Here is a 27,913-nt window from a genome sequence, read left to right on the forward strand (position 1 = left end):
ACGCACCCGCGCACATTCATACGGCACTCCCTCTCGCGTCTCTTTCTAATTCCTTCTCTCGTTGTGCGCGTGGCGGCGCACTGGCGGGTTGCGTGAGGAAGCGAGTCTTCACTGACAAGAGCGGAAAACTAAAACTGTATCATAATGCAGCGCGGTGGCGATCGCGCTTTAGGCACCCGCATCAGCAGGGGAACAGGGATAGGCATCCTCCCCCTGTTGCGCAGTCGATGGATCGCCCTCAGGCTCAGTCAGCAGAAGTGCTGGCCCCGATATCACACAACGCAGTCGTCACTGCGCTCTTGCTGTGTACGGACGCTGTCCCTGTGGCGGTCTTGGCCAGCGTCCCCCTCGCCATCATCGCTACGGTGCACGGCGACCACGTCGTCGTCGTCGCCGCCTCCCTCGCGGGCCTCCTTGTGGTGCCCTTGCCGAGGTGCAACGGGCTTCCTTCGCGGCCGCCACACGTCCCCTCTACTCCGTCTGCAACACCATTTCTGCAGCTCTTTATCTGCTTCTCCATTTTACGCGTCGGGTGCTCACTACTGCTCATCTTCCGGCATTTTCGGCCCCACCCGCACTGCCCTCGGCTCTGGTGCGTTGCGTCGTGCGTTGGAAACTGCAAAAGCCTCGGACGGTGGTGAGGGGGTCGACATGGTAGCCAGCACCGACAATGGGGCGACGCCGAAGCGGATCAGGAAGGCGTCAGCGGGTCTCAAGACCCCAACCGCAACAGGGAAGAGGAAATACACTCGAAGGGCCACTGCTGTTGCGTCTAAGGGAGTGGCTGAGGCCGTTGACAGCGCTACCGTGTGCGCATCTGCATCGAGCTCCTCCGCCTCCGGCACTGGAGCGAAGCATTGCCCATCGACGCACCGGGGCGGCGACAGCGCCTCGGACACGGACGCTCATGGCACCCGAGAGGAGGAGGAGGTGTACAGTGGACAGTATGAGTTGTCGCCCGAGGAGACGTACCGGCAAACAAGTGAGCGCCTGCTACTCCCCCTGAACGCCGTTCGATTTGTGCTGAGGCAGGCGAAGGAGGGCGCCACGATCCCCTTCCTTGCGCGGTACCGGCAGGGCGAGACCGGCCGAATGGACGAGACGCAGTTGCGCCTTGTCATGGATACCGCCAAGGAAGTGGCTGAGGTGCACCGCCGCCGCCAGTTCATGCTGCGAAGTCTGGAAAGTCGAGGCTTGCTGACGCCAGCGCTCCAGACGGCTCTCGAGTCCATGGTGCACGTCAGCCAGCTCGAGGATGCTTGGGAGCCGTATAAAGAGCGTCGAACAAGCCTTGCCTCGCGCGGACGCGCTGCAGGGCTCGGCCCGTACGCCGACGCCCTCCTCCACTTCAACCCCGAAGACCCCAATTGCAAGGCGCGCCTCGACGAGCTGAGCGCGTTTGTGCGTCGCACTGACAATGGGGAGCGGTTGCTGACCGCTATTGTGGCCGAAGACGTGCAGCGAACCGAAGAGCTGCGGCGCCGACTTGGCGAGTACTGCCGTCACACGGCGCGCCTGTCGTCCACACTGATGGCGAAGCCACGGAAGAAGGCCGCGAAGGAGCTGCATGAGGAGAGCTTCGACGCGCTGTGCAAGCACTTCGCCTACTACGACAATAAATCATGGTCAGTCCAGCGCGTCGCGGCGCACGTTGTCCTGGCGCTGCAGCGCGGCGAGGCCAAGGGCGCACTGAAGGTGGACACGGCGTCAGGTCCGAAGAGCCACGGGTTGTTCATGCACACGGTTCGCGAGCAGTACCCCTCCCTGAATCGCCTGCTATCGTCGTCATCGTCTTCGGTGCCCACCGCGGACGGCGCTGGTGCCTACTCCCACGTCTTTCGCGATTTCGGCTATGGACGGAAGATTGTGCATGCCGGCTTGCAGGCCGCGTACGACCACCTCGTGAAGCAGGCACACCTTGCGATTCGGCGAGACTTGAAGAAGAGCGCGGAGCAGGAGGCCATTGTCGTGTTTGCGCACAATCTGCAGCACATGCTTCTCCAGCGACCTCTCTCCCGCTCGCGGATCTTGGCGATGGATCCTGGCTTGGCGAACGGCGTGAAGTGCGTGGCGCTGGATGAGAACGGCGCAGTTGAAACCTTCTTCACCTGCACCCTCATGGACGAGCAGAAGATGCGGCGCTACGTCATTCAGGTGGTCGAGTCGCGGAGGTTGAACAAGGTCGTGATTGGCAACGGGACGGCGTCTGGCCGCGTGACGGACTTGATTGCGGACCTCATCAAGCAGCAGAAGTGGACAGATGTGGAGTTTGCCGTCGTGAGTGAGGCGGGTGCGAGTGTGTACTCCGTGTCTGATATTGCGAAGGAGGAGTTTCCCAACCTCGACGTCATGTACCGTGGCGCGGTGAGCATCGGCCGTCGCGTACTGGACCCGTTGAGCGAGCTGGTAAAGATACCCGTGCGCAGCATGGGCATCGGAATGTACCAGCATGACGTGAACGAGAGGGAGCTGATGCGGGAGTTGAACTACGTGCTGGAGTCCTGCGTCGCCAAGGTTGGAGTCAACGCAGCCAGCGCGAACCGCTACGTCATGGAGAAGGTGCCTGGGATTAAGAAGAGAATTGTGGACCAGATTGTGCTGGCGCGCCATGCAAAGAAGCTGCATAGCCGTGAAGACTTGCGGCGGGTGCCGGCCATGACGGAGAGCGTCTACGAGCAGATCGCAGGCTTCTTCCGCTTCCCTAACTCGCCAGAGCCACTCGACAACACGAATATCCACCCCGAGTCTTACCCGCTGGTGCGGCGTCTCGTGACGCTGTACACGGCGGGCCAGCTGGGGGACGCCGAAGTGATGGCCGAGAAGCTGGGGGAGGCGGCAGATGGTGCGGCGATGGCACTCGGTAGCGCACGCATCCGCCAGCAGGTCGCCCAGCAGCTGGAGCGCATGTCTCCCGCTCAACTGGCGAACCTGGCCTCTGAGAAGCTGTCTTGCAGCGTAGAGACGCTGGAGCTGTTACGTCAAGAGCTGCTTCACCCGGGCTTGGACCCGCGCGTTTCGCTGCCGCACGCCGGACTACTGCGCCGCGAGGTATACGACGTGAAAAATCTCCGTTCCGGCGAACTGCTCTCCGGTGTCGTGCAGAGCGTCACCATGTTTGGTGCGTTCGTTGACTGCGGTCTGCACGACTCCGTGCTCTTGCGCGGTGAGGGCGTGGATGCGCTGCAGGTGGGCATGTACCTGGACCAGTGTATTCGCTTTGACTGCCTTGACCACCTGAAGCGTCCGCGGGTGTTCTTGGTGCGCGCTGGTGCTCCTGCTGCCCCTGGCGACAGCGCAGATGCCGGGAAGGGATGCGCGCTGTCGGCCGCGCCTCGACGGCTTCGGTTGGAGGCCGAGGATGTTCTCGGTAGAAACGGTCGAGGCTTCGTCAGCCAAGCTTCACCCGACGCGCGCCTCTACGACTTAATGGCGAGCAGCGCGGAGGGGGATGTGACAGCAGCTGGGCCGACACTGACCGCGCGGGTGATGCAAGAGCGTGAGCGCCGCGCCGAGGAGGTGCTCGGTAGCGCAAACGTCACCCCGGTGACCGGTGCGATGAGGGAAGAGGAGAGCAGCCAGGTGAACCTGACATCTCGCCAGCACCTGTCTCACCCTCTGGTGGGGAAGCGAGCCCGGGAGAAGTCAGAGGCGGATGCGCCCCTTCGCCACGCGCCGCGGCGTGTGGAGGATGTCGTCGTTGCCTCTGCTGCCGCTCGTCCGCATTCGACCCTGTCCATGCAGTCGCCGAAGTGTTTCACCACAAACGGCGCCTGCGCGAAACCGCCTGCAAGCGCCTTGCAGACGTCGAGGCCGGCTGCTCGGAGAGTAGACACGGGGGATGTCAGTGGTCAGCATAGCGCCGGCGGTGACGGCGGTGACGCGGTCTTCTTATTTTGAGGTGCGTCGCGCGGTGTCGCTGAGGGCTGCTTCCGGGTTGTGCTGGAGGCGCTACGCCTTCTCTGCGTTGCATTCTTTCGTTTTTCCTTCCTGGTTGTGCCAGTACCTTTGGCTGGTGGTGCGCTTGAGACGGAGTGAGCCCGCTGCTGTGTGCGTGTGCGGGTGTGTGCGCTGTGTCCAAGCGCAGAGGAGCGCTGGATGCGATTGCTGCCGTTCGAGGGCGAGGGAAAGAGGGAATGGGGAGGAGAGCGTGTGTGCGTATGTGTGTGTGCATGCATGCATGCATGAGGTGGGAAGGTCCGATAGCTGCGCTCATCAGCTCTCTCTCTCTGGCTCGGCTCAGCTTCGGTGCCGCTTCCTCCTTTCCTTTTGTGGTGCTTCTCGTGACGCGTCTCAGTGCCCCACTGAGCGGCGAGGTATCGACGAGCTGGCAAGAGGGAGGGAGGGCGGTTCGAGTAAACGATTGTCATACACGTGCTCGTCTGCGAGCTACTCGACGTCGAGGCGGAAAAGAAAAAGGGCCACACGCACACAGACACACGTGCGGGCACGGGAGCACTTTGAGCTGTGCTCATCGCATGCGTGCACGCGTATCGTTTTCGTTTCTTTGGGGAGGGGCCTTTGTCCATTCCACTTTTGGTCACTGGAAAAGAAAAGTGACGAGAGGGGTAGACCCGTGCATGTGCGCATGCGTTTTCTCTCTCCATCTATTTCCCTCCCCCTCCCTGCTCTCCCCGTCCTCCCCGCTTGCCTCGGCACAACGCTGACCCACGCCCTGGCGTGTGCGGTCATTCAGTGGCATAACACAAACAAAAGCGGCGTGCGTGCACTGATGACTCCAGTCAGAAGGTAAGTGCGCTGATCAACCGTAGCAGCGTGCATGTGTACACGTACCTCACCATCCTCATGGTGACTTTTTTTTGTTGGGCTCTCCCGCTTCTCTTTGTGTTTTTTTTTTTAGCAGTAGAGACCACACGCGCACAGCGTGCTGACACGACCGCTCTTCTTCCGATACATCGAGTTGCGCAGCGGACGCGTGCTCTCCCTCCCTCTCTCTCTCCTTTTGTTTCTCGTCTCTCCGCCGTTGCCCGCCTTTAAAAGGACCTACACGAGTAGCCGATGTTGGCGATACACGTGTATCCTCACGATATGCGCTGCGGTCGCGGCGGTGGTGGTCATTGAGGCTACGATGAGGGTGAGCGATGGGGAGGGCGTGACGGTGACCGTGGTGGCGGCAACATGCGCGAGTGCCGCGGCCGCGAGAACTAGGTCATCAACGTTGCCGAGGAGAACGCGCGAACGTTGGCGAGCGCGTCAGTCCCTGTCGACACGAGCTGCTTTCCGATTGACTTGTCTGAGAGCGAGTTCAACACCTACGCCAGGTCCTACTAGTTCCTGGAGAGGTGCAAGGACGTGGCGGGTCAAATGTGGAGGATCGACGTCCAGCACGAACTCCTTCGCTCGATCCATAAGAAACACCTGACCGAGTCGGACACGCGGACTTCAGTGTAGGTGGAGGGTCTCTGCGCTGGCAAGGGGCACACCACTCTGTCTGCGAAGAAGCTGGGCATCGGGGACGGTTTCTTCGTTGAGTGTACGTGGAAGGAGGACGAGGGTCTGGCTCCGATCGTGGAGCATCAGCTCTTTGCGGGCTTTTTTGTTCGTTGCCGCACCAAGTTAACGATGGAAACGAAAAAAAATGGGAGAGCGAGTCTGCAGACCCGCAGGGGCACCGAAAACACACACACACACACCCACAATGGGGACACCACCACTGCGCACTCTTGACGCTGGTGGGAGAGGATATCTGATGTTGCACCGGGAGCGTGGTTGTGCGCCCTCTGCGCACTGACCTCATCCCCTTCGCTCCGGCGCACGTCCTCGCCGCACAGCAGGCGAGCTTCGCGTGTTTTGTGGCGCGGCTGCTTCTCATCATTGAGTTCCTTTCGTGGGAGAGGGGTGTGGGGTATGTGCGTGGGCGACGCAGGTTTTCCTTGTTTCTACTCTGTGAGCGTCCTGCTGTCGAATGCTCAAGCTCACTCGTACATCCTCCTCTCTCTTGTGGTTCCCCCTTGACCGCCTCTTCATTGTACCCCCTTCATCACTGCTCCCACCCACTCTTCCTGGTCGTTGTGTGCTTGTGTTTGCTCTGGTACTTGCGGCGCATGCACGCGGTGAACTTGCGTGCGCAGCTTATCGGTCACTCATCCATCCATCCAGCATTACTCTATTTTCTTGCGTGTGTGTGTGATTGGGGTGGGAGGGGACTTTTTTCTTGCTCTGGTCCTCCTCCCCTTCCCTCTTCGCCGCTGCCCACCATTGCGCTGTTGGCTTCGATTTCTTTTTCGTTAATTCGTATCGTTGGGTCGTTGCGCCGCCCGCCCGCCCCTCCCCCCTCGCTTCCTCCTCTGGGCCTCTTCCGTAGTTGTTCGCCCATCATCGTCGAGCTGATCGGCTGCGTGCGTGTACCAGCCGTCACACACGAAAGAGGCGGGAGGAGGCAGAAGAAGGCAACGGAGGAAAATACAAAAGTCGGCGTCTCCTTTGGTTCTCCAAAAAAAAATTGAAGGCATTTTCTGCTGCCTGCTGTGCGTTAGTTGTATCCTTCTCGCTGCTCGCCTTTTCGCCACAGGATTGCTGGTGCTGCTCTCGTGTCTGTCTGTGTGTGTGTGTGTGCTTGCAAGCTTGCCTTTCTACTTCCTGCCTCTCGGCGACCCCCCCCTCCACCCTGTGTTTCTCTCCTTCTCCTGACTCGCATCCGTCTTTGTCCCACTTGCCCCGTGAGCGCGGTCTGGCTTGTTCTCGGAACATCTGAAAGAGACACCCACACCCACACGCACACACACACCGCGCTGATCAAAGAAATTTTGTTCTTGTCTCCCTCCCTTCACCATGTCTGAGGGCGAACTGCGGGTGTACTCGTGGGAGGAGATCGCGAAGCACACGAATGATGACGACTGCTGGGTGGTGATGTACGACAAAGTGCTGGATGTGAGTAAGTGGCTGCAGGAGCACCCTGGCGGCCTCGACCCCATCAAGGACATGGCTGGCATGGATATCACGAACAGCTTCGAGAGTATTGGGCACTCGAGCACGGCGTTGGTGAAAAGTAAAAGCTTTATCATCGGCTGCGTGGACCCGGAGGAGTCGAAGATGCGCAAGGAGGCCGCAAAGAAGGCGTCAGCCCCGGCCCCGAAGTGGTCGGAGACGAAGCGTGAAGAGCTGCGGCACTACAAGGGTGGCGAGGGTATTATCCCGCTGCCCATCCTCGTCGGGGTGGTGGTGGCCATCCTGGCCCTTCTCTTTTATCTGTTGAAGTGACACAGCATTGCAGGCGCATGTGTGTGTGTGTGTGTGCTTGCGTGGGCGGAGCGTTGAGGTGAGAGCGAGAGGCATCCGCTTCCACCCCACCCACCCACGCCACCAGCACCCATAACACTAAACAGAAGAACTTGGAACCACCAACGCTATCAGGAGGCAGCAGAAAATGTAAAGAAACAGGACGGAGGGGCGGAGAGAGGGGAGGAGGCTGTCGTTCCTTATTCGCCGGAATGGGCTGGGCTTCTCTTTGCCTCACGCACTTCGCTGTCTCTCTGCCTTCTGCCCTTGTGTTCGTTTTCCGTATCTCGGGGCAGGGAAGAGGCGGCAACGCTCTCGCGCGAATGCGGCGCGCTGGATGGGGGGGGGGGGCGAAGCGCTACACACCAACACGTATTAAAAAGGGCACATGTGCAACGAATATGGCCGTCGATGGCTGTGGACTGCGGGAGCGTCGACAAAGAAAAAAGGGGGGAAACTCAGAGAAGAGAGGGAAGCAGAAGCAAGGTGCATGCGTGTGTGGTCTATCGTGGAGGAGGAGTGGTCTTCGAGGTGCTTTCATTTTAGTGTGCATGCGCGCGTACCTCTGGAGCTGAATGCTGCACTGGCAACTCTGTTGAACAGCACAACGACAAAGAAAATGAATGAACGTGAAGGTGCCGGGCCGGAGAGGGAGACAGGGGGGGTTGAGCACCTGCCAATACCCACAAGGCAGTGCATCCATTGTACGCTGCTGGCTCATAGAATGTAGGGAAGGCTGAGGGAGAGCGGGAGGGGGGAGGGATGCATGTCTGCGCGCCAGCTATGCGCTGCAGGCGCACTCGCCGGATACGCATCGTCATCTGGATCCCTCTTTTACTTACTTGGCGATGGGGGCACACGTTCAGGTGTTTTGTTCGGCTGTAATGCTGATGAGTGATTGAAGAGGATGCACCGCATCGCGAGCCTCTTCCGTTGTTTCTCCCTTGGCTATTGTTTTGCTTTCTTCTTGACTGCAGTCATTCAACATGTTGCGCAGACTCGCACGGATTGTGACGAGTCGAGTTACCCAGCTGGCGGGACACTCCACATCGGTTTCTTCTCTGATCGCCTAGTTGCGGTGTTCTCCGTCTATCATGTGACTCTCTCTCTATCGTGACATGGAAGGGGGAGGGGTGGGTGAGCTCGGGCTCCCGGGGAGGACTTGAGTGAGACTGAGCCTTCGCAGAGGGATTCGGATGCACTCACGCAACCACACGCTCCACGAGCATCAAAGAGGGCAGCGCGACAGAGAATAACACGCAGCCTCAGGAGGTAATTGTGTGCGTGTGTGTGTGCATGGACGGCATGTGCAGCGGGTAGAGAGCACCGGGGAAACCGGGTCCACGCCTCCGCTCTGGCCCACTACTTTAAGCCTTCGGAGCATTATGCTGTTATGTCGACGTTTTATTTCTTTCGTTCTTTTCCCACTCCTGCCGTTGGACGTACAGGGCGTGATGGGGCGCACGTGTTGCAAGAGGGAAGGTGTGTGTGTGTGGTGATGGGGGAGGAGGGGGGGAGTACCGCAGCGAAAAGGAAAAAAATGGACAACGCGGATAGAGCGAGCGAGCCCGAAACGGCTGCGTGGTTGCCGCTGCGCAGGCCTGCACATCTCTCCGCAGCCACCCCAAGAGGATACCCTGTGCGCGTTTTGCGCGTGGGGTGCACACGCCGGGTGGCGGTGTCATCACAACATCTCGGCAGCTCCCATGCGGGCATCAACTCTCGCGTTTTGCGAAGCCCTCGCTTTGGACAGGCGTCGAGTGAGGAGCGGCAGCGATGGCCCACGACAACACCGCGCTGACACGCGCAGCGAAAACACACCGCGGGCCCCTTGCGTGCAGTTGCCGCGCCGAGTGTAAAGCGATGCGACCGGGGCTTGGAGCAAGCGCGAAGAGAACCGGACCAGCGAAGACAGGCAGCGAGGCGTGGCTGTTGCACAAACCCTCCCCATGACCATGGCACCCGGCACCGGCCCCCACAGAGTAGCACAGGGCGTGCTTGTGTGTGGCGTGGTGCGGGGTATCCGGGGCACAAGCGCTGGCGCGACTGGGAGGGCGAGGCATGGCGCACAGGCTGGGTGCACGGACTCGGTGGGCCCTGGCCTGGAGCTGGCCAACTTTCTCCCTGAGCTCACCCGGCATGCGTGTGTGGGTCACCCCCTGCCACCCGCACGGAAGGCGCCACCGCTTGCTGCCCTCCAGCGGGTGGACCCTGGGCGCGGCCCGCGTGGGTCAAGGGGTGCGGCACCCCCGAGGCCGGTGGGCGCAGACGACGCGGAGCGTATCCGAGGAAGGGGGCGGGAGGGGCCCGTTAGGCGCATGGGCGGACTCGGCGGCAGGGCGGTTTGGCCCAGACGACCAGGATGGAACCGTGGCGCGGCAGCGGCAGATGCGCTGCGGCTGTGTGTGCGTGTACTCGCTGGCTTGCTCGTTGTGGAAGCGGCACGTGATGGAGCGCTGTGCCTCGTTCGAGCCCTACGAGCAGCACCGCATTGACGTGTAGTTGCTGTGGCCTTTTCTTTGCAGCTTTGTTGTGGCTCTAGCCTTTGGCTCGTCTCTCTGTCTGATGGTCCCCCGCTTGGCAGCGGGCTTCCCTGTGCCCCGCTGGTACCTCATACCCAGCCACCATCGCCGTCGGAGAGGGAAAAAGTCTGCAGACGAGGCCCTCCACCGGAGGGGAAGGGGCCCCACGCACAGACACGGTAAAAGGCAAGCAGGCAGGCGCGACATGAAGCTCAGCGTCACGTCCAAGGAGAGAGAAGGGGGAGGGCAATGCGAGAAAAGGACACCGAAAATATGCGGACGAGATGCAAAGGCCCATGAGCGCAAGGCGCAAAGGACGTTCCTTCGACTGGTCTGTACGTCCTCGAGCTGTTGGAGGGTGCTCCTTGCTCGTTGTCTGCCCTACCCATCCCCCCTCTCCCGTCCCCGTTTTACGTTGCAGTGAGGGATGGCGGGGCTACACGGGTATGTTGTGGGCCGCACCCACCGAACCACCACATATATATATATATATATGTATACTGTACATACGTATATATGTGTGTATCTATGTATGCCGATGTGGGCCTTTGTGGTCTAGGTTAGCCCGCATGTGTCCCCTCATTACGTTTTCCTTTTCGATGTCGTTACATCATCCCTCCTCCCCTCTCCTCCCCTCGCGTTCCTTTTCCTTTCGAACACGTCACCCACACACGCACACGATGGCGTCAGCCGTGGCCAACACCTTCTCGCTCTTCTCTCTCCTGCTTTCTTTATTCTTTCTGAAAGATCAACCAAAGCCACATACACGTACACACGCATGCGTGTATACCTATGCATGCATACAGGCACATGCATACACCCACCCACCCACCCACCCACCTCCTCCGAGGGCAAAGGAATTAGGCAGACCTGTTTGCTCTCTCTCTTCTCCTTTGGACCCATTTTCGCGTTGGCGTGTGCGTGCGACTTCTTCCGCGCCTGCCCCTTCGCACATCGTCTCAAGAGACGTAAAGGAGAACTCGTGTGAAGTAGAAGGGAGGAGGAGGAGGAGGAGTGGTCCTGAGACGACTGTCCATCTCGTCATTCCCGTAGCCTATTTCGTGAAGTTACAGCCGTATACATACATACATATATATATATATATGTATGTATGTATGTATTTCTCCCTTAGTGTCGTTCCGTGCCGTTGCTGCTACTCACAGTCCTCGCTCTCATAAACCCCTCCCTCCCTCCCTCCCTCCCTCCCTCCCTCCCTCCCTCCCTCCCCCCGGCGCCTTTCCGTGTGAGAGAAGCGCCGAGCAGCGGAGGCTGTTCCTGCATCCGCGACCTATACGTCTCGTTTCGTGTGTACGGCCACGATCGAGGAGAAAAAAAAAGCAGCCTCAGCCGTGCTCCCATCATCTCGGAGATCGCTGAAGCGGAGCGGAAGTGAGGGAGAAGGCGCGAGCACCGGCGTGACGTCCCGTCATCAGCGTTTCCTTTCGCAGTATTTCTTTTTTTTTTGGATTTCGTGTGGTTGGCCGCGCTCCGACTACGCGCCCCCCTCCCTCTCCCGCTGCCATCCCCGATCTCTCTCTGTGCGCGTGTGCAGGGCTGCATGCAAGCACACGCCCTATCGACATTGGTAGATAAGCGCACTTATTGTTGTGGAACGCGACGCACGACATGCTCCGAGCATCGGTGATGCGCGCTCTTGGCAGGCCAGGCTCGCCTAGCATTGCTGCTAGTGCCTGTGGCACGGGTCGCATTCCCATGGCTGCACTGTTCCGTCGCACTGCTACGCCGACTGCAGCGTCTGCCACGGCCGCTGCTGTGACGTCAGCGCTGTGGTGCACTCGGTGCTTTGAAAGCTCCAGTGCGGAGTCGCCGCCAAACGATCCTGGTGCGGGCGAGAAAGTGAGGTCGGCTGAGGAGCCGCGCGTTGAAGCGACTCCGACGCCATCGGAGGCGACCGCAGCGCCGGCCGCCGCTGCCACTCCCGCACCTGCCACCCTTATCAAGAGCAAGGGGGTCGACTACGCCCGACTCTACGCGCATCACCCGATCGACTACGAGCGATCCACTTCGCAGTCCCCCAACATACTGCGTTTTCCTGCGAACACGTCTGACCCGACGTTCCAGGAGAACATGGCGCGCATGGAGGGTTTTGTTGAGCAGCTGCGCGCACGCGTGCGGTACGTGCAAGCCGGTGGCGTTGTGTCGGCGGAGGATGCTGCCAAGGCCGGTGTCTCTATTGCATCCATCGAGGCGGACGACCGTGTCCGCAAGCTGCACCTGAGCCGCGGCAAGATGCTCGCGCGCGAGCGCATCGAGCGGCTTATCGACCCTGGCACCCGCTTCCTCGAGCTCTCGCAGCTGGCTGGGTGGGACTTGTACTGGGATGACAAGAAGAAGGAGTACGAGAGGTGCTACAGTGGTGGCATTTTGACGGGCGTCGGCATCGTGAACGGCGTTCGATGCATGCTCGTCGCGAACGACGCAACGGTGAAGGGTGGAACGTACTACCCAATCAGCGTGAAGAAGCACCTGCGCGCGCAGAAGATTGCGGAGCAGAACCACCTGCCCTGCATCTATCTCGTCGACAGCGGCGGCGCGAACCTCAGCCGTCAGGACGACGTCTTCCCTGATGAGCAGCACTTTGGTCATATATTTTTTAACGAGGCGCGAATGTCCGCCAAGTCCATCTCGCAGATTGCGGTGGTGATGGGCAGTTGCACGGCGGGTGGCGCCTACGTGCCAGCTATGGCAGATGAAAATATCATTGTAGCCCGCAACGGCACCATCTTCCTCGGCGGGCCGCCGCTTGTCTTCGCGGCCACCGGAGAGAAGGTATCGTCAGAGGGTCTCGGAGGCGCAGACGTGCACTGCCGCATCAGTGGCGTGGCGGATCACTACGCGACTGACGACCTGCACGCCTTGTACCTCGCGCGCCGCGCCGTGGCGAACTTGAACTTGAAGGAGCACAATGAAGCTCGGAACCCAACCGATATGAAGCCGGTGCCACCGCTGTACGACCCGAGGGAGCTGGGCGGGTTTATCCCGGATATGCTGTCGGACGTTGTCAAGAGCTTCGACGTGCGGGCCATCATTGCGCGCATCGTCGACGGCAGCCGCTTCGATGAGTTCAAGGCGCTGTACGGTAGTACGCTTGTGTGCGGCTTCGCAAGGGTTGAGGGAATGCAGGTAGGCATTATCGCGAACCAGGGCATCCTCTACTCGGAATCCGCCCTGAAGGGGGCGCACTTTATCGGTCTGTGCACGCAGCGCAAGGTGCCGCTGCTCTTCCTCCAGAACATCACCGGCTTTATGGTGGGCAAGAAATACGAGGAGGGCGGCATCGCTCGCAACGGTGCTCGGCTCGTGATGGCAGTGTCCACGGCACCGGTGCCGAAGATCACGGTACTCATAGGTGGCAGCTATGGCGCCGGCAACTACGGCATGTGCGGGCGCGCCTTCGAGCCGCGCTTCCTCTTCATGTGGCCAAACGCGCGCATCAGCGTGATGGGCGGGACGCAGGCCGCCACGGTGCTTGCCTTAACGAACCGTAACTTGAAGAATGCCTCGGAGGCCGAGGTTGCTGCGTTCAAGGACAAGGTGAAGAAGAAGTACGAGAGGGAGGGTTCGTGCTACTACAGCACCGCGCGCCTCTGGGACGACGGCGTGATTGCTCCGGAGGACACGCGTGTCGTTGTGGCAGAAGCGCTGCGCGCGACGCGGCTGGAACCGATGGAAAAAAAATAGAGCGTGGAGGTGCCCATGCAAGTTTTTTTGGTGCGCGTGCTCTTGTGAGAGGGTGCGCTGTGCGCAAAAAAAAACCTGTAACAGCCTCCACGGGTGCGCTTCTTCGTTCGCGCTCTCTGTCCTTCTCGCTTCCCTCGTGCGATGGGGCGCATACATGCTCTCGCCGTCTGTGTTGTACTCGGGTTGTGTGTGTGTGTGTCTGTGTGTGTGTGTGTGTTCGCTGATGTGCTTTTCGGTGCCCATTTCTTTATTTTCACGGAGTCAGATCGGGCGTGGGTGTTGCTGGGAAGGTTGATGGCATGGAGCTCATCGTCCTCGTCCCCATCGCGACTCTGCCGCTGCGCCACGGCTGTCCTCCTGTGAATGCTGGGCGTGGCGGCTGAGGAGAGGAGACGGGGTCGTGAGGAGAGGTGGAAAGACGTGTTGAGATAGGCGACGATCAGTGAGCGATAGCGCAGGAGGCGTGTTTGACTACCACCGCCACGGTGAGGCACGGACTTGACCTTGTCTCGGGGCTGTGTAGTCCCTACACCGCTGTGTTTACGTGCCAGCCGTTTTTATGTCAAGGGGCACATCACATCAGCACTGATGCTAACGTGCCTGCGCGCGGACGAGCACCCTAGCCTGTCATACCATCCTTTCTTGCGCACATGTGCCCCCCCTCCCCCCATGCTACCACAGGCATTCATGCTCAACTTGCCATGGACCCCATCCTTGCGGGTGGATGGGCCCAAGGCGTTTGTATCGTTTCTCTTCCTCTTCCTCTTCTTGCTCTCACCGCGTAACTCGCCGGCTGCGTGTTTTTGGCGTTTCCACTGACTGCCCTGCGCTCACCCTTGCCTCCGGTGCGACTCAGTGCGAAGAAGAAAACAACAGAGAAGCGAAAGCTGAGCGGCGTACTGCAGTAAGTACAGATATACGGCCACGGCGCACCCTTCGAGTGTCGCCCCACTTTTGCCACATCGCTTTGTCTTACCCAGCGCTCCTTCACTGCTCAGCCTCCCCATGACGGATCTGAGAGGACCGCCGCCCGGCAAGGCGATCTCCACCTCAAGCGGCTTCGTGCAGTGCAGCACGCACAATGTCCGGCGCAAGGCCGAATGCTGCGAGATGAAGGCGGTGCTGAACGCTGATATGGAGGTGATTGAGTACATATGCGTCTGCAGGCACCCCTTCACGTGCAAGTCGGCTAGTGAGCGGCAGAGCAATGGCCTAGGAGCCGCTTCTGGCGCTCGCAGAGACGCTCCGGATGGGGAGAGCAGCGGCGCTGCGCCGCTCGTCATAGACGCCAGCAGCACGAGGATGAAGGCTCACTCCCAGGACCACCACCATGGTGGGCAGCGCAGTGCTGCCGAGGCAGCAGATGGGGAGACCGGCGTTAGCACTCTCTTCGCCGTGTCTTTTTACGATGCCTCGCGCAGCACATCAGGCCCGAGCGCCGCTGCCGCCGCTGCCTCGCCAAAACTGTCCGCTAAAGACGGGGAAGACAAGGGTGACGTGAACGGCGAAGGCACGAAGGCTAATGCAACGACGATTAGCGACAGCGACACCGATGACGTGGACTCCCTCGACAACTTACCTTCGTTCACTGCCGGCGCTGCCCCAGCCACCGCTGCCGTCGCATCGCTCCCTGCCGCTCCACGAGAACGCCCGCGCTACTACGACTCCGTGCAGAACGCCGGCACCGGGGGCCACGCACCGCCGGCTAAGGTGTGCTGGGGCTGCGGCATGTCAGGACACGAGAAGCCCGCTTGCCCCAACGCGCTGTGCCGCACCTGCCACCAGAGGCGTGGGCCGTACGGGTCACCACACCGATGCACGTCCGTGGTCACGCCGTCGCCGTTCATCGTGTACCCGACGCCGTCCGAGTGGCGCGCGGCAACTCAGAAGACGGCGGCCGCAGCGGGGGAGCCGAACGGCATGGCAGCCGTGCGCTGTGTGGCGTGCAACGAGTACGGCCACTTCGACTGCTCCACTGTGGTGTTGCCCTCCTCGTACGCCTTGGTTGCTTCGTCGTCCCCCGGCCCTGCCGCAGTGCCGCACACGCTCATCCCCAGCTGCTGCTTCTGTGGCGTCCGCGGGCACACTGTCTTCGACTGCCAGCAGCGTGAGCACGTCAACCCTGACTACTTTGAGCGACGCAACCAACTCTTCGCGGATTCCGCGCGCCGTGGCAGCGGTATTACAGCAGCTGGTGCGTCCTCCAACAACAGCGGCGGTAACAGCGGCTACGGACACCCCTTGCAACAGCAACACCAGCAGCGGTTCTACGGCAGTCCCACCAGTGGGGCACCGTTGCCATCCTCCTCGTTTACGCGCTACGGCAACGACCGCGGCGGTGTCGGTGGTGGCCAGCGCCGTGAGCGAGACTGGTGCGACAATCGCGAGCAGCGCTTAGGTGGCAACCAGTACAGCAACAGCCGCCGTGAGGGCAGCGCGTACTACAACGACTCCTACGGTGGCGAACGGGATCATCAGCGACGGCGCTACGAGTCTCCGTCGTTCTCTCGTGCCGGCGGCGGCCCTGCCCCCTCGTCGTCGCCTCTCGTGCACGGTCGAGACCGCTTTCAAGAGGGTGGTCAGCGGCACCATGAGGAGCGATCTCGTGACAACTACGGTAGCCGCCACCAACGTTACTCAGAGGCTGAGCACGGCGGTGCTGGGCAACGTGGCCACGGCCAGCGGTCGCATTACTCGCAGCAGTCGCAGCACTCCCACCATCACGGTTCATCGCGCCGCGGCGGCCGTCGTGGGGACAGCGGTTACTACAGCGACGACAACTTGTTTTAGAGCCCTGGAGAGGTGCGCACAAGTTACTGTGATGGTGAGCGGTGATGACGGTGGTGGTGAATGGAGCGTGCACTTGGGCTGGGAAGGGTGGGTGGAGGGGAGGGGATCGAATGCACGGCGACTTGTGTAACCGCCGATGCATCAGCCATGGCGGTGGCCGGAGGCTACAGGCGTAGACCGTTGAGCACGCGTGCTGCCCCGCCTTCTTCCGTGCGTAGAACCTCCCCTTCACCTTTTTTTTTGATTCCAGCATGTACCTCTCTCTCTCTCGTGTGCGTGTGTGTGTGTTGCCTTGCGCGAAAGGACGTTGGCTGTGGTGCACTGTCCCCATCCACCCATTGCTCATGCAGCTTCTCTGTGGTTGCACGTGGACGTGTATGTGGCTGCTGCTGCTGCTGTCGCTGCGCACCGAGTTGGATAATGCCGTATATATTTATATATACATGCTAATCAAATAAGAACAGCCCTACATGTCACTCCAAAGAGAGACCCCCTGGGGCGCCTGTATGCACGCGTACTTGAGTGAGCGCCAGCCCTCGCAGCTTCATCGCACACGCTGCGCGGATGTCTTCATGTGAAGATACCGAGAAGGGCGGAGACCGGGCAGACAGGACGGCCTCTTTCTTCGGCTTGCCGTCTTCCTCCCTTTTTTTTCGCTTTTTCATGCGCACATGCCAGCGGGCAAGTGGCGCAGCAGCGCTCAATGCTCGTATGACAATGACCTCCAGCTTGGAGGCGGCGCGTGTGCGTGTGCGTGTGGAGGCGGTTGGCAAGAAGAGGGGATCAGGGTTCTCCTGTTGGCGTGTCTGCGGTGAGTTTCTGAGGTTGCCATCACGTGCCCGCCCATTTCCAGACCTGCGCAGTATCGACTGCACACAGTTTCTTCCGTGCCCGACTCCTCATCCCACCCGTGCGAGATCCCGCCATGAATCCTTGCAGCGCATGATATCCACTCAACTTGCCGCCATCCTGTTACCATCCTTTCCTCGCGCCTTCCGCATTGAACGGGTGTGGCTCTCTTCGCGCCGCTTTCACCGGTCATTCTCGGCGACAATTGACCTGTACTACACACACTCACACGTGTTGTATGCGCAGCTTCTACAACTGTAGGCTCTATTCTTTTTTTTTGTCCCATCGCCAACCTATTCACGCTCACAACTCCCCCGTTCTCCGTCTCTCACGGTGTTTCTTTTGTTTTTTTTCTTTACCTGTCTTTCTTCGCTTGTGGTTTCGCTCACTCTCGTGTGATTCGCACGTGCACGCTTTCCGGTCCTTCGGTCTCTCTCCACCCCGCTCCTCCCCTCGCGCCCTTCTCCTTTCTTCTCCCAGTGATTTGCATCGTTGTGCCCCCTGTGTGTGTCTGTCCGTCTGTCTCGGTCTCTCTGTGTTTCTCGGGCCCATCCCTTCCCCCTCCCTCCCCCAACCACACCCACGACCCACACAACAACGAACAAATTCCTCACGAGCTGTGGGGCGGAAGACAGATTCCCAAGGAAAAGGTGAGCGAGGGATATACACAAGGCACCTGCGGCAGCGTTCCAACCCGCGCAGGTACGTGCAGTCACCCACGTGTAAAACGGAAAAAAAATCGATTCCCATCAGCACTCATCTTTGTCGTTCTGTTCTCCTGCCCTTTTGTCGCCGACAAAAGTCTTTCCTTTCAAACACAGCGGCACGGCTGCTGTGGCTGCCCCCCTCCTCTTCCGACCCTCTCCCTACCCTTGGCCATCGCCACCCACTCCTTTGTACACGTATCTTGAAAGACACCACGACGAGTGGACGCGCAGCGTCACGGGGGCATTATTAGGCTCTTCGCGGTTTCGTTTGTTATTTTCTCCCCTTTAAAAAACAAACAAACAATTGCCTTCTCACTTTGTTTATTCTTTTTTATTTTCGTTGTCATCTCACGTTTTCCGCGCTTCCGTCTCTCTCTGCGGTGGCTCGGATCAGAGGCACGCGAATAACAGCAGCACATACGCACCTAGATACGCGCGCGTCTACATCGGCACGCCCCCACCCTCTCTCCTTTCCGTTCCTCTTTATTTTTATTTATTTATTTCATGAGTTTTATGTCAAACATCTGACACCCCCACACACATCTGTATATATATATATATTATATGTATATATATTCCCCTCTCTCGCTGACCGTCACGCTGTAGTCTGCTTGTCTCTGTATTGCGCCTGGAGTGTGTCTCGATCGAAGAACGGCTGCCTTCGCGCGCCTTGCTTTTTCGTCTCTCCGTTTTTCTCGCACCACACAGGAAGACACACACCAGGCCCCCCCCCCCACACACACACTCCCGCTCTCCACTCTTCGCTCTCCCCTGAGATTTGAAGACACGTATTTCATTCTTTTTTTTCATTTGGATCCGTTCGGCCGTTTTCTTTTCCCGCTGTGTGGGGTGATAAGTGCGTGCGTGTGGTGAGGCCCCAAGGGAAGACAGATCCACCTTGTCTCTTCCATGGCAACTGGCTCGTGCCCCTTGTCCTCCTCTTGACCTCACCGTCTTGCCGCCGGCTCTGTGACTCAGTTACTTGCTCTCTTCTTTGATTGCCACTGCGCCTGCGCCACGCCCCGCCCGTCCCCCCTCCCTCTGACGGCGTCGCATTGTTTCGGTCATCAGCTCCTAAGAAGTGTGTACTTGGCGGGCGACCCAATTCGCTCGCCCCCTTTTCTCGCCAAGCCCTCCCCACCCCCACCTCTCCTGCTGCACCGTCGAGCGCACCACGAAACCCACGCTCCCGCAGCCCACCCCTAGTTTTCCACACGAGCACCTCCGAGGAAACGCAAACAACCCTCTCCTCCTCCCCCCGCGCGCACACAGACGCACAGACACATAGAGGTGGCTCACGCCAAGAAAAATAGAGGGAAAGGCTATCGTGGCAAGACCAACACCAGCGGAGCTTCCGTGCAGCCGAAGCGAAGGTGCCAATCGGAGGAAAACGCAACAGAACTTTAAAGGTAAGATTTCCCAAAGAAAGGGAGGACACGCACGCAGAGAGAGGACGACGAATCGAACATCGGAAAGGACAAGTGAAAAAAAAACAAAGAAGTTGCGCGCTGAGTACACCGCCCCTTCTTGACCCTCCCCCCCTCCCCACACAGAAGCACTCGCATACAGTCTCCCTTCCCCTTCTCCCCCCACCCAACACGTGTCGGCCCAACGAAGAAGTAAACGACACTGTTGAGAGCGCTGACAACGAGTACACTGTCAGACTTCTCTCCTTGTCTCTTCTTATCTATTCTCCTGCCCAGCGCCGCCACCCCCCTCTCTCCTCTCTCTCCTTGGCCTCCTTTTGTCTGTCAAAATTTTTTGTACCTTTGCTTTTTTTTTTTCTTGCCCCCCCCCCCTGTGTGCCTCCCCTCTCCCCCGTTGTTTCTCTCTCTCTCGCTGCCCTGCTCACTCACCAACCTCCCCTTCTTCCCCCCTGCCCCTTCCCACACTCCCCTTCCCCCTCTTGCCCATCTTTTTTTTTTCGTTTGTATTTTCGGCCTCTCCTCCTCCTCCTCCTCCTCCTCCTCTCTCCCTCCCTCCCTTCCCGTCTTCGGCTTTTTTTTCGTTTCGCTGCTTCCGTTGCTGTGTTTGTGGTGGAGTCTGACGCGCGGAACCACGTACCACACCCACCCATCCACCTACCCACCCACACACACACACACGCACGCATACATACGCACTCCGATCAACAAGAGGAATTCACGAGGGGCTCACACACAAAACACGGAGAAACGGCTCCACCACCTTACCCCTCCGTCTTTGTTTCTTCGCCTTTTGTCCCCCTCCTTTTTTTCCGTCTTGTCTGGTTCTCCTCTGTCTTTTCTCGCTTCTCGTAGGCTCTTCGTTTTGCACTGTGCCCACTGTCGTTCATCTTGTTCACGTCACCCTCCCTCCTCCTCCCTCCTCAGCTCCGTCTTCGCTCACTGCGGGCGTCTGTCGCTGAGTGCGAGTGTGACTCTCCTTTTGTTCCCTTCTCTCTGCTCCTGCTCTTGTCGGTGCGCCTGCCTGCCATTGCACGAGATTCCTCAGTAGTGTGTGGACGAGGGTGCAACAGAAGGTTTCCTTCACTTGCGCTCTCTCTTCTTCTCCGCTTCCCTTGCAGGTTGCTTCATCCATCTCGCAGCTGCTCTCCGCACGCGCTCACACAAGCACTCCCCATCACAAGCGCACGCACGTGTTTGTGTGTGTGTGTGCATAATCTTGAGCTTTTTCGTGTCAACAGACTCGTTTCTTTTTTTTTTTGAAGTCTTTTCTTTGTGTGTGTGTGCGTGCGTGTATTCCTTCGGAAGGAGAGTTGCCCCCTCTCCCCCTTTTCGTTGCCTGTTTTGTTCATCGGCTTTGCGTGCACCTCCTCGTATCACCCCCCCCCTCTCTCTCTCTCTGGGGACGTGTGCCAAGGCGAGTGCAGCGCATAACGAAGACGGAAAAGCCCCCCCCCCCCCACCTCCTCCACCTCCCCTCGCTTCCAGAGAAGTGAACAGTGCCACAGACACAGACACCCACAGACACGAGACGCGAATCGAGTGTTTTGGGTATTGCTTACCTCATTCTCTCGCTCACCGTGCCGCAACGAGCTCTTTATTCCTTTTGTTTTTTTTTCCTCGCATTATTCTTGTATGCCTTGGCGAACACATCTGTTTTAGCGCCCCATATTGTTTTCTTTTTTTCTTTTTCCTTTCCTTGGTCTCTGCGGCTGCGGCTCTGTCGGTGTCTGTGTTGGCTTTTATTCATTTTTTTTTTACTTCTACCCAATATATTTGTATATCTGTCAAGGCGTCGATTGCTCAAACCTCTCCCTTCCACCCCTCCCACCCACACACACCCTCATCTACGCCTAAACACACACACACACACACACACACACGCGCAAAAACAAAAGAGAACGGAGCACAGCCAAAGAGGCGTAAAACATCAGGCGGCAAACGGGCCAACACGCCAAAAGAATCCCCCCTCCAAAAAAAACAAGAAAGAAGAAGCGTAGATCAGCGACGCACTTTCTATTCCTTCTCTTGTCCTTTTTCCTCGTTCTCCCATTTCAATCTTAGTGACCGGGGGTCTCCCTCTCCCTCTCCCTCCCCCCAAAAAACGCACACACGTCATACCTTGTGGGGGGGGGGACCCTTCTTCCTTTTCCCACCACCACACGCAAGATCAGTTTTCTTTTTTTCTTCGTCGTCGCTGTGCTTTGTTCTCTCCGTTTTTTTTTTTCGCGCGTCGTTGTTGACGAATGTGAGCTGCCCCTCCTCCCCCTCCCCCTCCCCCTCTCGTCTCTCTTTTCCCGTTTCTGTTTTTCTTCTTGGGTTCTCCTCTCCACACTCCAAAACCATCTCCGTGTATCACCTACCTCGTCTCTCTTTTTCCTTGCACGCTCCTTGTCCGGATCAACGTGCAAAACCCCTCTGGTCGCCCCTTCGCCCTATTCTACTTGACTTCTCTCTCTGTTCTGCCTGAGCGTGTGTATCCGTGTGTGCGATTTACACGTTGTCGGTCCCTCTCCCTTCCCATCCCTCTCTCCCTTCCCTCATCATCAAGGCTTTATCTATCCGAACGTGTCTAGCGGGTCACCAACGAAAACAAGAAAAAAAACACGCGACGCACACAGAGACACAACAGCAGCAGCAGCAACTTTTTTTTCGTTTGTTTCCCCCATTTTTTTTTTTACGCTTCCATTTGTCGATTTTCTCTTGGATTCGAGGATAATTGCTCCCCCCTTGCCGTTCCTCCTCTTTCTCCCCCCTCCCTCCCGCGCGCGCGCCTGTGCTTGTGATTGTCCGTACTACATCACCACTGACGTTGCTATTTTTGTTTGGCGAAGAGAGGGCACGTGCACACTGCCTTTTTCTGTGATTCTGTATTGTCGTTTTTTCTTCACCGCATAGCCTGTCTCCCTGCCTCCCTGCCTCTCACTCCGCTGTTCATTCTTCTCCGTTTCTCACCTTGTCTCGCTTTCCTTGTCCTTCTCTTTTTTTTGTTTTGTTGCCGTTGTCTTTCGTCTCTTCGCCCCTATAAGGAACACCCGTGTGCGTGTGTGTGTGTGCTGGCTGGCTTGCTTGCTTGCCCCTGCCCACGTTTTTTTCTCCCTTCATCTCCCCATCTCCGCGTATCTTGCCTCCTCCCCCCTTTTTTGTTCCGACTTGTTTCGCGACGTGTGGCGAACTGCCTGGGGTGTCGTCGTCGATTTTGCCGTTGCGAGATCGACGCTGCTCTGTTGTTTGCTGCTTTTTTCCCCTTTTTTCCCCTTTTGGTCGTTCGCACAATCTCTCTTTTTTTTTTCATATTTTGCCTGTGTGCGTTCACGTTATCATTTCTCGTGCCTCTCCACCCCTCGTCCGTTCCCGCCATCTTTTCATCTCTTTTCTCTGTCGTATGTGTGTGTGTGCTTGAAAATATTTTGTTGCTGTTTGGCGTTTTTTTTTTGTGTTCCCACTGTGGGCGCGCTTTTCTGTCGGTCACATCTTCGCCCCGCCCCTCCCCCTTTTTAAAAGTCTTCCGTGACAGGGTTTGGTGCTTTCTTCACATTTTCTTCGTGTGTGTTGGACTCAACTCCCCCTCCCTCTCTCTCTGGTCCCCTCACGCGTTGCTGTCTTCAGTACGACAGACTCTCTCACACGACAACAGACCACGAGAGAGAAAAAAGAAAAGAAAGCAGGAACCAGACGCGACTTCTGCGCTTCTCTCATACACGGGTGTTGTGTTTCCCAGCGGTCGTCGTGCGGTGACCTCCCCCACCCCTCAAAGAATAAAAGAGAAACATATATCTGTATATCTACCTGTATACATATCTCTCTATATCTCTCTCTATATATCTGTATATACCTGTATAAATATCTGTCTATATATATCTATATATCTATCTATATCTGTATATATATATATGTGTGTGTACATCTAGACTTCACTGTCCTTTTCGAAATTTTGGTTTGCCCTCTTCCCCCCTCACCCCAACCATTTTTCTTGAGCGGCGCTCTTCGCTGTTTCACATTTTGTTTGTGTGTCTACCGCCATTGCTTATTTCTCTATTTCTCTCCCTCTTCTACCTTTCATATCTGTGACTTGCGGCGTTTGGGATCTCCCGGCCCCGAGGGGACTCACGTGACAGCAACCCGCGACGCGGTGCACAGTAGTGTTTCAGCCCTCTTGTCTGCTTCAATCGGTCTCCTTGGCTCTGTAAGTGCGCTGCACCCCTCCCCGATTTTGTGCCGGCGCGGACAAACACAAAAACGGCGACGGTGCAGAGGCGAGCAGGTGTGCTTTGCAGTCAGCAGCAACCACCACAGCAACGGCCCCCCTTCTTCCCCTCCCCTCCCTCCACACAAGCTAACAGGATCTACCAAGACAACGGCGGAAGGGCACATAGAGGACTGTGTGTTGCTACGTGTGTCTTTGGTGTCCCCTCTCGCGACGCTCATTTCCTTCCCCTCCCACCCCCTCGTTTTATATTCGTCCACCGGTGCTCTCTCACGATTTTTTTGTTTGTTTGCTTCCGTTGTTGTTGTTATTTGGGTAAAATTGTTTATTCCTTTGAGGTGACCCCTCCCCCTTTTTTCCCTTCTCATGTGGGGCTCCTGCTCCCTTCGGTGCGCAACTGTCTTCTGCTTACGTGTGCGTGCGTTCCTCTTTTTAGTTTCGTCTTCCGCTGTCTCTTCGAGGGGTTTATACGACGAGGAGTATATATATACGTAGAAGACACACAGCTACGCACGGGATCCCATTTTTTCCGTATTATTTCTTACTTTCGACCTGTTTGTTGCCCTTTGGGTATTTCGCGGGCTTGGCACTCGGCGACACCTTGAGGCGATTTGTTTTTTACCTTGTCGCCTTGGCTTCTCGCTCTCGATTATATTTCTGCGGCTTACAGACGTGTCTCTCTCTCCCCCTCTCCCCCTCTCTCCGTACGGAGGATACATTATTATTTCATACGTGCATCTTGCCACTGTTTGTTTGTGTATTCGTGAGGTTTGATCGCTTTATATTCGCTCTCCTGTCACTGGGTCTCTCTCTTGTTTCCTCAGGTGTACTTTCAATTTTTTTTCCTTTCGATTACGGCTTTCACGTCGCGTCGTGTGCGTGCTTTTGTGTGCGTGGAGGTGTCCTCCTCCTCCCCCCTTTCAACGCAACGGAAGCAACGAAATCAGCGGCTGCGTCGGTTCATTGGACGATTTTGCTCCCCGACCCCTCTTACTATTATTATTATTTTTTCTCCCTTTCGTGTTTTCTCCTGTTGCTTGTTGTGCACCGCGCGCTATGCACAAATCCCAATCTTCGTCCCCCCTTTACACCCGTAACTGCGCTACGACCGCCACCGGCACACTCTCAGCTGCTGCCGTCCCTCCCGGGGGTCAGGGCTTCGCTTCGCTTGCCACTGCGCGGCTTCCTCGGTTTTCGGGGCTTTCACAGAACATTCTGGCCGACGACATGGACAACCTGCTGAGCAGCTGCGACTTCACTGGGACGTTGTTGCCGTGGACCGTGTTCAGCTCTTCAGACGGCCCCGAAGTGACGACGAATAGGCAGCAGCAGCAGCAACAGGGACCCTCGCAGGCCTTCAGACGTCTGCCGACTCCTGTGCAGACAGGATCGATTCCTTTCATGCCCAGCATGGAAGCTCCCTTCTCCTTTTCGGAGTCTGCAGCCGGTGGAAATTCACAGCAGTTTTCCGCATTGCCGTTGCAACAGCGGCGGCCGTCGTTTATTTCCCAGAGCTTCTCCAATCAGTCTCGCACAGTGAATCAGTACACCGCGTCTTCCTTTGTGCACGCGCTCGACACGAAAGTTTCTGCCGTCACCGATCCCCACTTTGTGGGCGCACACGACGGTTTTCCGACGTCATTGAATGCGTCGTCGGCCAATCAGGCGGAAGAGGAAACTCTGAGCCGTGCCATCTCCTACAGCAGCAACCATGGGGAGGCTTGTGGCGATGAACGGTCTCGGCCATTGCGTCAAGCACACGTGCACGGGAGCGCTTCATTCTTCTCCGCGTCGCTGTCATCAAGGCCTTCCTCGTCACTGTCGCCATCGACGCCCGCTCCCGAGGAGCACATTACCGGGTACACCTCCGTCATTCTGCCTGCGGTGCCTCCTTCCTTCAGCGGCGAAGACTACTACGAACATGCGATGCATGGCCAGGTGGAGTTTGTCAAGCAGCTGTGCGACGGCACCGGTGACAACGATGGCAACGAGCGCGGCGAGCCGGAGGAGCTGGGGAGGCCGTGCGATATGTCTCGCAGCTCTTCGCTGCAACGTCTGCAGCAGTCGGCTTCTCTGCACGTGAAGGCAGGCAGCCTCGACAGCTTGTCGGCAGCACCAGGCTCTCGAGTGTCCATGGAGGCGGCGGCATTGAGTGTGCTGGAGCAACCAGCGCCGCCACCTTTGAGCACGTTCCAATCACTCAGCACTGCCACGACCAGCTCTGACGAGCATCAGGCGTATTCGTCAACCAGCGCCGCCGGTGCTGGCGCCGCGCGGGACGCCCCGGCTAGGGACAACAAATCGAAAGGCAGCGCCCACGCGCAGCCTCAGGCGATTTCAGGGAACTTCCCAACTCCGCTGCTGCCGTCGCAGGGGATGGTTCTCCTCCAACAGCCGCCGCATCAGCATCGAGCTCCTTTTACCCCATCTCCGTTGCCGGGGCAGACGTGGGCGAGCACTGCTGGGGCTGCGAGTGACGAAGAGGTGGCCGCTTCCAACAGGAGCCAACAGCAGCTTCAATCAAACACTCATTCTTCGCAGTTGAACTCGCACCAGTACTGTACCGGGGCCACATCGGGGGCGGCGACGCTGGTAGGCCCGACTTTGTCTGGCAGCGGCGTCTACACAACTTCACCAGCGCAATCTATCAATTCCTCCAATGGCTACCAGACAGGGAGCGGCACGCCCCCGTCAGGCGGCCCAGCGCATCTGATCATGCTACTGCCTGCGTCCAGCGAAAACTTGTCTACAGGTCACTCGACGCAAGCTCAGCAACACCTTTACGCCATGCAGGTGTCGGCCCAGACTCTCGCCACCAGCGAGACAGCCTCCGCGCCTCGCTATGCACCTGCTCACCGCAGTGGTGCCGTACCATCCCCATCGACGCAGATGTCGAGCCCCACAAGGGTGGCTTCTGGTAGCGGTGCCAATGGCGTGCCCCTGCTGTACGTAACAGCACCGACAGCTTTTGCGGGCTTCCCGCCCACGGCGGTGGGGCGTCAGGTGAACGCATCGGCCACCTCCAGCGTCTCTGGCCACTCGTGCTCCGTCAGTATGACGCCGGTTTCTGCACCAGAGATATCTTCGCCGAGCTCGCACTACGTGTACCTGCACACTTATCCTCCAGCGAACAACTCGCCATCGCGGCCGCTGCCCCCGCGGCAGTACTCAGGGCACTTCCCCTCACAAGTGCCTGGCGCGGGCATGCCGAACGCGGTCGAGCAGGCCGCCTCGGCCTCCCTGCACGCCAGGACGTCATCACCCTTGGGCACGGCAGACGCAGTGCATCTGCCTCACGCCATGAGCACTGAGGCCTTCTCTCCAGCCAGCAAGACGGCTGGGTTGACGTGCCCTAGCATCCGGCCGGTAGCGCCTGCGACAAGCCCAGATATGCTGCGCAAGCAGGTTAATGTCCACGGTGCCATGATGAACGTGCTGCCCTTTTACCCGTACAACGAGAGTGCCCCGCCTGCGCTGACGGCGCAAATCGTGATGAGGACCCGATCGGCCAGCAACAGCACTCTCGCGCAGTCCTTGAGCGGGTCGGGCTGGTCGTCACGGTCCGTGAACAGCAACGGAGAGTGCAACCTGGACGGAAGCCGGCGATCACTGGACGGTTGTAAGAGCCAGGATGGAGCGGAGGTGTCCTCTTGGACGTTGAGAGGTGACACGCACGCGCTGGCGAACGCGCCTGTGCTGCCCATTTTTATTCAAATGTTCCCGTGCGAGCTGCGTGACCGCGTCGGCCTACTGAACCGCGTGATAGAGGCGACGTGCGGGCGTGACGCTGGTCTCGTGCAGAGCTTCGAAACCCGCTCCGAGACATCGTTCATCGCCCATGTGCGGACGAACAACGTGTGGGAGTTGATCTACAAGTTGCGGTGCCGTGTGCTGATGGATCGGTTTGGCTTCTGGTACGCGGGTGACATCGAGCAGTATGTGCGCATGAAGGAGTACTGCGAAAGTGTTCGGCGCCTGCCGCAGCAGACGAGGCATTTCCAGACCGATGGGCTGCCCTGCATGCCGCTCGTCGTGGAGCTGTCGCGCTCACTGGACCGCGGGCTGGTCCCTGAAAACACTGGACCGCGCTGCTTCGACGAGCTCGTGCCGATCGCCGCCGTGGATCGCCATCGCTCCCGCCTGCAAGGGCCGTCGTCGGTGCACAATGGCCACGCCAACGCGAGCATGTGCGGTAAGGTCGTGGCTGCCGGCGGCGCCTCTGTAGCTGGCGGTAGCGTTTTCCTCACTAGCGTTGGCGATATGCGGTCGCTGCATGGCGGGGCGCCGGTTTTTCTGACCAACGAGGGCCACGTGATGATGGTGTCACCGCACATGGTGGCAGGATTGGCGGGTGGTGGCTACAGGGCTGGCGGCGGGATGAGTGGCAGCACTACGCAGGTGATCCATATGGACCCACAGTTCCTGTCACCATCCTTCACCATCCAGCGAAGCCCGTAAACAGTGCGCCCACAGACA

The 27,913-nt window shown here is 58.4% G+C and overlaps 5 protein-coding genes and 1 pseudogene across 5 annotated transcripts, besides 1 other annotated feature; all 6 read left to right on the forward strand.

Moving 5' to 3' along the window:
- Nucleotides 1–651: 651 nt before the first annotated feature.
- On the forward strand, nucleotides 652–3,897 carry LMXM_11_0560 (transcription modulator/accessory protein,putative; the record flags this gene model as incomplete). The annotated part of the gene is made up of 1 exon (XM_003872980.1): nucleotides 652–3,897. One exon carries the CDS (start codon nucleotides 652–654, stop codon nucleotides 3,895–3,897), a length of 3,246 nt encoding a protein of 1,081 aa, XP_003873029.1.
- A 1,189-nt stretch (nucleotides 3,898–5,086) lies between these two features.
- Nucleotides 5,087–6,464, forward strand: LMXM_11_0570 (annotated as a pseudogene).
- Nucleotides 5,087–6,464: a sequence feature.
- A 325-nt stretch (nucleotides 6,465–6,789) lies between these two features.
- Nucleotides 6,790–7,218, forward strand: LMXM_11_0580 (putative cytochrome b5; the record flags this gene model as incomplete). The annotated part of the gene is made up of 1 exon (XM_003872981.1): nucleotides 6,790–7,218. The coding sequence occupies one exon, from the start codon at nucleotides 6,790–6,792 to the stop codon at nucleotides 7,216–7,218; it is 429 nt and encodes a 142-aa protein (XP_003873030.1).
- Nucleotides 7,219–11,855: 4,637 nt separating this feature from the next.
- Nucleotides 11,856–13,460, forward strand: LMXM_11_0590 (3-methylcrotonoyl-CoA carboxylase beta subunit,putative; the record flags this gene model as incomplete). The annotated part of the gene is made up of 1 exon (XM_003872982.1): nucleotides 11,856–13,460. One exon carries the CDS (start codon nucleotides 11,856–11,858, stop codon nucleotides 13,458–13,460), a length of 1,605 nt encoding a protein of 534 aa, XP_003873031.1.
- Nucleotides 13,461–14,465: 1,005 nt separating this feature from the next.
- On the forward strand, nucleotides 14,466–16,250 carry LMXM_11_0600 (conserved hypothetical protein; the record flags this gene model as incomplete). The annotated part of the gene is made up of 1 exon (XM_003872983.1): nucleotides 14,466–16,250. One exon carries the CDS (start codon nucleotides 14,466–14,468, stop codon nucleotides 16,248–16,250), a length of 1,785 nt encoding a protein of 594 aa, XP_003873032.1.
- Nucleotides 16,251–24,664: 8,414 nt separating this feature from the next.
- Nucleotides 24,665–27,895, forward strand: LMXM_11_0610 (conserved hypothetical protein; the record flags this gene model as incomplete). The annotated part of the gene is made up of 1 exon (XM_003872984.1): nucleotides 24,665–27,895. The coding sequence occupies one exon, from the start codon at nucleotides 24,665–24,667 to the stop codon at nucleotides 27,893–27,895; it is 3,231 nt and encodes a 1,076-aa protein (XP_003873033.1).
- Nucleotides 27,896–27,913: the final 18 nt, after the last annotated feature.

Source organism: Leishmania mexicana, chromosome 11, assembly GCF_000234665.1.
Source record: "Leishmania mexicana MHOM/GT/2001/U1103 complete genome, chromosome 11".
NCBI lineage: Eukaryota > Euglenozoa > Kinetoplastea > Trypanosomatida > Trypanosomatidae > Leishmania > Leishmania mexicana.